The sequence below is a fragment of the Lampetra planeri genome, unplaced genomic scaffold (assembly GCF_965212315.1).
Source record: "Lampetra planeri unplaced genomic scaffold, kcLamPlan1.2.h2 scaffold_1106, whole genome shotgun sequence".
NCBI classification, from domain to species: Eukaryota; Metazoa; Chordata; class Hyperoartia; order Petromyzontiformes; family Petromyzontidae; genus Lampetra; species Lampetra planeri.
In genome coordinates, this window is record NW_027613816.1 from 1 (window position 1) to 7,890 (window position 7,890).

Genomic DNA, 7,890 nt, shown 5'->3' on the forward strand with positions numbered 1-7,890 from the left:
TCTGTTTTATTTACATAATAGCAGACGTTAAAAAAAACCACAGACATCATCTTTTTGTATTTTAAACACATGAATGAATGCATCATCCTGTGATTCAAAAGAACCAGTGGCCCAATTTAAAAAAAAAAAATCCTGTAGTTTCCAGTTATTACAAATGTGTTGGTCATACACACACGCACACACACACACACACACACACACACACACACTGGCGTGATCGATCCGTTGTGCCATGTGAGAGCTGTGTGTGATGGGAAGCCAGCAGGGGGATGGTCGATGTTCTGCTGCTTGCTGTCTGTGTGTGTATTCTCATATTCTCCACAGACAGCAGCGGGTGTAATACTCCGTGAGGTTTTTCCAACTTGGGGATTAGAGAAGCAGCCATCAACCTTATCCTCCTAAAGCCTCGAGTGTGGTGGATTTCCACCAGCTTTTTGACGACCACAGGGAGAGGAGAAGGTTTCACCCCCTACCTGAGGTACAGTACGACTCCTTATTATTTTTTTTTGTTTTCATCCAGTTTGACAGTCTTGTTTGACCTGCTGCTGATGGACATATTCATGTTGATCACGATGTCTCACAATAAGTCCGTATACAAATGACCATTGGTATTAACACAAGTGTTTTTCATTCTCATGCTCATGTTACATTGAACCCTCCATTAACTGTAGCTTCTGTCATGAAGAGAACATTTGACTGACATTCTACCATCAAGATATATGACTGATCATGTCCAGTCACCTCAATGTCAAAACACAAATATTTACTTTGACCCCACACAGAATGCTGTAGGTAAATTGGTTTCTCTTCTTCTTTTATACAACCCTAAAAATACAGGTGGATTGTTGACAAAGCAAAAAAAATGTTGAAACCTCAATTAATGACAGATTATAATGATCTAAATTGAAAATCATAAAATGACTTCAAGCTATGCCCTGTATAGATTTTGTATTAATTGAATCGAATTGACATGGTTTAAATACCCACGTAATAACTCTGAGGTTGTATTCACAGAAGGTTGCACCCCTTGAACTTTGTGTTATGAATGTAAGTGTTGATAAAAGACGGTAAACATTAGTTTTTGGGTGAATGCAGACACCTTTCCCTCACATTCTCAGGAGTTGGTTGAGGCTTCTGCTGACACACAAACAAGAGTTGTCATTCAACTGCAAATCTATGTTGGATGTCTGTATCATTTCTAAGGCGTGTTTCTGTGGTTTAACTGGTTGTAACAGTTGTAGGTATAGAATTCATGTTACAAACGGTCTGTAAAGTATTTTCAGCAAAACCAACATAACAATGTATTTCTAATGTAAATTAATTATGAATCAGATTACTTCCTGCCCTGCACAATTAAATTAAACCACTCAACTTAATTATGGATAGTGTCGTCCACAGAATTCATAACATATTCATGTTCTCAGATACATAATTAATGAAATACATGACTGATGTGGCACAGCATCTTCTGAATTGGAGATGACCAAGGGCATCATGTTGCACCCACACTCAGCTCCTTTCGGTAGACAGGAAGTGAGTTAACGTCAGATAAATGCTGATAATATTGCACGCTCGCTTGATTCCATCACATAACAAAACATGGAAATCCTCTTATAAGCACTGCTGGAGTTGAGAAATGACCACAGGGAGCGGAAATGTCCATGCAGCAGTTTTCATTATCGAAAATGTCTTGACTTAATCACCTCTTTGGTAAACATGTCATAGTCAGCATAGCATTGTTAGTGTGTGCTGGATTAAAGACCTCATCCTCATACATCATACCAGTCATTTGTTGTGACGCCATGTTTACCTTTGAAGGCGTGTTGGCACTGAATATGTTAATTCCTGATTGTCACAGTACTTCCTACTGTTTTCTTTCCTCATTTTTTTTTTATGTTGCTCAAACACCTGCAACTCCAGAAAGTCTTTACATAATACTGTCAGTTCAGTGGGGTCACTGGAACACAGAGGAAGAAGTTGTAATGTACTCCCAAAGCAGCGACCTCTGATGCTGGTGTGTATTTTCTGTGTGCTCATTGCAGACATGGACAGGGACCGTGGGTCTATCGGCAGGTGGATGTCCAGGACCACGCTCACTACATTGTGGCCTTCTTTGTGCTGGTGATTGGGACTGTGGGTGTTACTGGGAATGCCTTGGTCATGTATGCATTTTATTGGTAGGCATATTTCCTTCTGGACAAGGGGGGTCATGACTTTATAGCTACATGCTGCATTAAAAGACCCGTTCATAGGACACAGACGAAATGAATACAATCTCTAGTCCACTGGAGTGGGCCACTAGAACACCCTAAAAAATGGCCAAAGTGGGAAAAGAATAAAAAATAATTACTTCCATTCCATACTTCCATAATTACTTGTTTCCATCAGCTTACAATGAATCCATCATGTTGCCCCACTATTCGTCCTCTCTCTCTCTATATATATATGTGTGTGTGTATAGATATAGGAATAGTGGAGTAGTATATACTGTATATTATTCCTACCAGCCTTATTTGAAATGAATTTAAAATTCCATGCCTTTTAGAGAACATAGTGTGAGTAATTACTGATGACAAATGCACATAATACACATATGTATAGCGTTTCCCCCTGACGTTTTTCTTAATGCCATAGTGCTTCAACCCATCCTCATCAAGGCACCACATGCTTCAGAAAATACAGTACTCCTCATTACTCCATATCCATGAAACAGATCCATTTCAACATCGATTGTGAGCAAATGCCAACATTCCAAGCTGTGCCAAAAGTATGAAGCTGATGAAACACATCTAGTCTTCTGACTGGGTGCGGCCACCATGACGGCCTGTGACGTCAGCAGAAGCAAGTTTTACTTCAGTTACTTCAGGAGTATGTTTGTCCGACAAATGATGCCATTAGAGTGGGTTGACTCTGCTAGTCCCTGAACAGGCAGAGAAACAATGGAATCCACATGAAACCCACGAGAATTAACTCCAGTCAGTTGATCTTGTCGTTGAAGTTTGACTGCTGTACATGTTTCTATCAACAAGAGTGGAAAAGGACCTCAGTCAGTGTCACAATTAGAAAGTGGGCTGTGGCAGTCGCGCCAGGCCGCATGCTCAGTGGGGACACACCCGAGCATGAACACCTTGTGATGCCTTTTAGTCAGTGCAGTGTTTGCCTGTTGCAGGGTTTGTAAAAAGGACAAAACAGTGAGTTCTTGCATTGGAAGTAGGCCACAAATGTCACAAGCCTACCCAGAAAGGCTGCTGTCTTCTCAGTAGCCCGCCAGGCATTCAATACTGGGAAAGAGCTGAGCGATTTCCGAACTACTGGATAAATCAATGCAGGAATTTGACAACTCAGTCTGCCGCAGGCTTTCTACATACTGTGTAGAACCATTCAGCTCTACATGCTAGATCCAATCCAAAGAAGAAAAATACATGTGAGGGATACAAATATCTTCCTATGAGTACATGGGTTACAACTCATCATCATATTTGCAGGTGGTCTGAGTCCCAAGAAACTTTGTGACTATATTCATGTCACAAAGCGGTCGATAGTTCGATAAATGATCAGTACATCTTGATTACGTTTGCCTGGTCTTGTTTGATTTCTTCTTTTTCCTGACAACTCTGATTATTCCCAAAGCTGCTTATCTGGTGTGGAACAGGGTTAGTGTTATAGGTCCTTCACAGATATTTCAGTAATTGTCCCCATTTTTATATTGCATGTTTCATCACGTGTTATCAAGTTTTGTTAGTAAGTTTCCGTTTTGGACGTTAATATTTTGTTGAAACCAATGTTGGACAAATCCAACCTTGTAATGTGCTGTTCATCCTGTGTTCCAGTAACAAGAAACTGCGGACTCCTCCTAATTTTTTCATCATGAACCTGGCTGTGAGTGACTTCCTCATGGCCATCACTCAGTCGCCCATCTTTTTTATTAACTCTCTTTACAAGGGGTGGATTTTTGGTGAAACAGGTATCTTTTAACTATATCCACTACACTATAGCATCCATGTGTGTGGCAGAGAATTATAAATGAGATGTTCCCTCTTTATCTCATTTTCCTTCTTTCCCTCCTCTTACAGGCTGTAAAATGTATGCTTTCTGTGGGGCTTTATTTGGAATCGCTTCCATGATAAACCTTCTGGCCATCTCTATAGATCGCTATATTGTCATCTCCAAGCCTCTTCAGGCAATTCGATGGACTTCCAAAAGACGTACCTGCCTTATCATTTTCCCTGGTCTGGTTGTACTCTTTAGCCTGGAGCCTCGCCCCACTCTTGGGGTGGAGTAAGTCACTTATTTTTTCACATCCTCACATCTTTGCAACTACCTTTATATTTTAGGCCTTACATGTTTCCATCTTTGCTTTTTTAAGGTTCATATATACCAGAGGGCCTGATGACCTCTTGCACATGGGACTATGTGACGTCCACTCCTGCCAATAAAAGCTATACGTTGATGTTATGCTGCTTTGTGTTCTTCATCCCTCTGGCCATTATTTCCTACTGTTATCTGTGCATGTTTCTGGCAATCCGCCATGCAAGCAGGTGAATGAATAAGCATAGGTGAATAAGCTGACCTTTACACTACATGAACATAATCAAAATGCTGCCATTCTGAGATTTACCTCATACTGTTTGGAGACTGGACCCGTTTTGAAGTTTTTCATATAAGTTAACTTGCAAAATGGAACAGGATGAGTTTATTTTTTATGTAATTTATGTTATATAAGTTTATGTTCTAAATCATAAAATACAACAAAGCAACAAAGCTTTTGGAACCTTAATCTTTGGGGTTCTGATTTCCTAGTTGAATGCATTTACAAGAGGGGTAAAATGTGTGGTGGATCAAATTTGAACAGGATTATCGGTGACACTCTTAATATGACACTGATCTACTGGTTCAGTATTATTATTAAATGTCAGTATATGTGAAGTTTTGTTTCTGCATTGCATTGCACAATTCTCCATTTCCATGTAAAATGTCAATCAAGTGAAACTGGGTACTTTATATCCTTTTCTTCCCGAACAGAGACGTAGAGAAGTTTGGGTCTCAGGTGAGGAAGTCAACCTTGATTCAGCAGCAGTCCATCAAGACTGAATGGAAGTTGGCCAAAATAGCCTTTGTGGTCATCATAGTGTTTGTGCTCTCCTGGTCGCCCTATGCATGTGTCACCCTCATCGCCTGGGCTGGGTAAATACACACTATGACACAGGCCTCTTTATGCTCCACTGACCGATGTTGCAAACAGTCTGAATGTATTAGGATGTATGTACAGTCATCCTGGAGGGACCCTGGAATAAAACATACAGGATGCTTGCTTGCACTGTATAATTTCTTTCAGCCATTATTATGAAGTGAGCTCTCTGTTCTTAAAGAACATTATCATCTGTCCAATGCTGAAAGTCCAACTCATCAGAAGTGATGTTATTTTGCAGATATGGAAGCATCCTGAATCCGTACTCCAAAGCTGTCCCAGCTGTTATAGCAAAGGCCTCAGCTATCTACAACCCTTTTATCTATGCCATCATTCACTCAAAATACAGGTGAGTGCAGTCGTTCAACCAGTCAGAACAGTAGCTGGAAGAATGTGAGCAAACTGTATTTTTCAACAGGGGACACTCTAGCTGAAAAGGTCCCATGTCTGCATTTCCTCGCCAAAGCCCCAAAGAGAGACTGCATATCAGATCACACAGTGACTCGTCCTTCAGGGACTCGCTTCTGAGCAGATCCACCTTCAAGAACAAGTTCCAAAGAGTTTCTTCCTCTATATCTATAATAGACACAGTAAGTTTGGCTTTTTGCATGAGAAAACAAAACATACAACTTAATTAATTTTAAAATACAAAAGAAAGACTAATATTTAGCCGTTGATAATTTAAATGTTACTTATTTCACTGTAGCCAATCTACAAATGCTCATATCGGAGGGTGGAGTCATTTTAATATACACTTACCTGAATATTCACTTCAGTGTTCTAGTTAATATCATATTGACATTATGCAGCAGGTTTGGAGTGATGTGGAGTTAGACGCTATCGAGCACAACCATTGTCTGCAGCCCAGCTCTTCTCTCGGAGCTATGAGGGACAAAGAGTACAAATCTTTGATTAAACAGACCCGAGACAAGGAACCACAATGCCAGGAACACATTGGGTATGTTGTTGAATGTTTTTTAAAATTTTTATATTCAAATTTAGTGAAGTGGGCCTTATGGCATGTGATATTATGATTCTTTGTTTTTCAAATTAAATTAATTTAAATTGTGTTGCAGACATCCTACAGAGAGGCCCATGGAAAGATGTAGCCTGAAGTCGTCACCTGACTGTAGACATGGTAGTGCCTTTGGCTTTGGAGAGGAATGGGAATCCTGAAAGCAGGGAAAAAACAGAGACAATGAGAATGCCAGGACGATGAGAAATATAAGGAAGAAGCAGGAACAGGAAAGGGAACAGCAAGTACAGAAGGAGGAATATGAGAATGAATTGCCCAGGTTGCTTGGATAATGCTGTATATGCTCGTTCACGTGCCACGGGACAAGACTGACCAGCTGGACCATTTCTACTATGTGAGAAAATACAGCACACAGACAAAACAGATGGAAAGGCTGTGTGGTTTACAGTCTCTGGGCATTCCTGCTCACCTCCTAAGAGTATGCACAGAGATATCTCTCCCAAACTGCATAGACTGATTGGATCTGTGCACACCAGTCTGTGTCATGTGATCATGTCCATCAATCCAGTGACCCATCATGTAAATGTCAATGACTGGTCAGTGTGCAGTCACGTTTAGCGACACCGTAAACCAGTTTGTGTCCAAGCTCCAAGCATTTTTCACAACTGCTGGAGCATTTCCTATCAGGCAGTTGCATTGCAAAGGGTGGCACAGTGGTGCTGTGTTCAGCCTCACAGCAAGAAGGTCCCCGGATTGATTCCTGGCCGGCAGGCTCTTTCTGTGAGTTGGCATGCTCTCACCCTGTCTTTGTGGTTCTCTCTGGGTACTCTGGCTTCCTCCCACCTCCAAAAGCTTACTGTAAATTGGCTGGAGGTGTGAAGAGTGAATGATCTGTCTTCACCCTGCGATGAAGTGGTGATTCATCCAGGGTGTACCCCGCCGCTTGCCCCTTGACAGCTGGGATCAACTCAAGCATAAACCGAGAGCCTTAGCAGGAGCAAGCAGAAGATGATGAACAAACACACCTCACCTCTGTCAGAATGATGCTCCCTCAGTGCTTTGTAAAAGACCATTCAGGCTACGCTACCTTTGTTTACAACTTGTATCCTTGCCAAGATGAACAACGAAAGAATGCGGATACGACAACAGGTCCCTGTGTACTCATTTTCAACATAGAGTTTTCATAGGCTACCTCATTTATCACACTAGTTCCAGGCTCGTGCGATGAGTCTGTCACTTCTCTCTTGCATCGTGGAAACGCTGCTTTTGATTGTAAACTGCTCGTTGTCACTCTCACAGGATACAGCGGGCAAGATAAATGTTGAAAACATCAGTATGTTTCTCAGTAAATATTAATACATGTTAAAGGGAGAGGATAAAAGTGCAGCAAAAGTAGGCAGCACAGGGTCTGACAGTCAATGACACACCTTTTTTGCTCACTGTATGTATGTGTGACTGGATGAGAGCAGTCATCATGTTATGACCTATAGCCTGAGTTGAGGCACTTGGTTATTACTTCACTACTCACATATTTTGGAACAGAGTGTGATGTGAGTTTATGCTACCAAATCCATGAAGCCACGATGACATTCAACATTCTTGTTAAGTCAGATTCCAAACTGGAAATGAATAATTCTCAGGAAGAGTACTGGCACAGCAGCAGTCAGTGGGATGTTTGTATGTGGTGCTGAATTAAATCCTGTTAATCATACATTGTAAATGTTTG

General features: G+C 41.1%; 1 protein-coding gene across 1 annotated transcript; it reads left to right on the forward strand.

Annotated features, from left to right (window-relative positions):
* The first annotated feature begins 2,044 nt into the window (after window positions 1-2,044).
* Window positions 2,045-7,482, forward strand: LOC144738638 (melanopsin-B-like). The gene is given in 12 exon segments (XM_078621635.1): window positions 2,045-2,060; window positions 2,063-2,177; window positions 3,831-3,964; window positions 4,074-4,225; window positions 4,227-4,278; window positions 4,367-4,538; window positions 5,023-5,184; window positions 5,430-5,536; window positions 5,607-5,672; window positions 5,675-5,778; window positions 5,998-6,146; window positions 7,464-7,482. Coding segments are annotated over 12 exon segments (1,248 nt in total).
* Window positions 7,483-7,890: the final 408 nt, after the last annotated feature.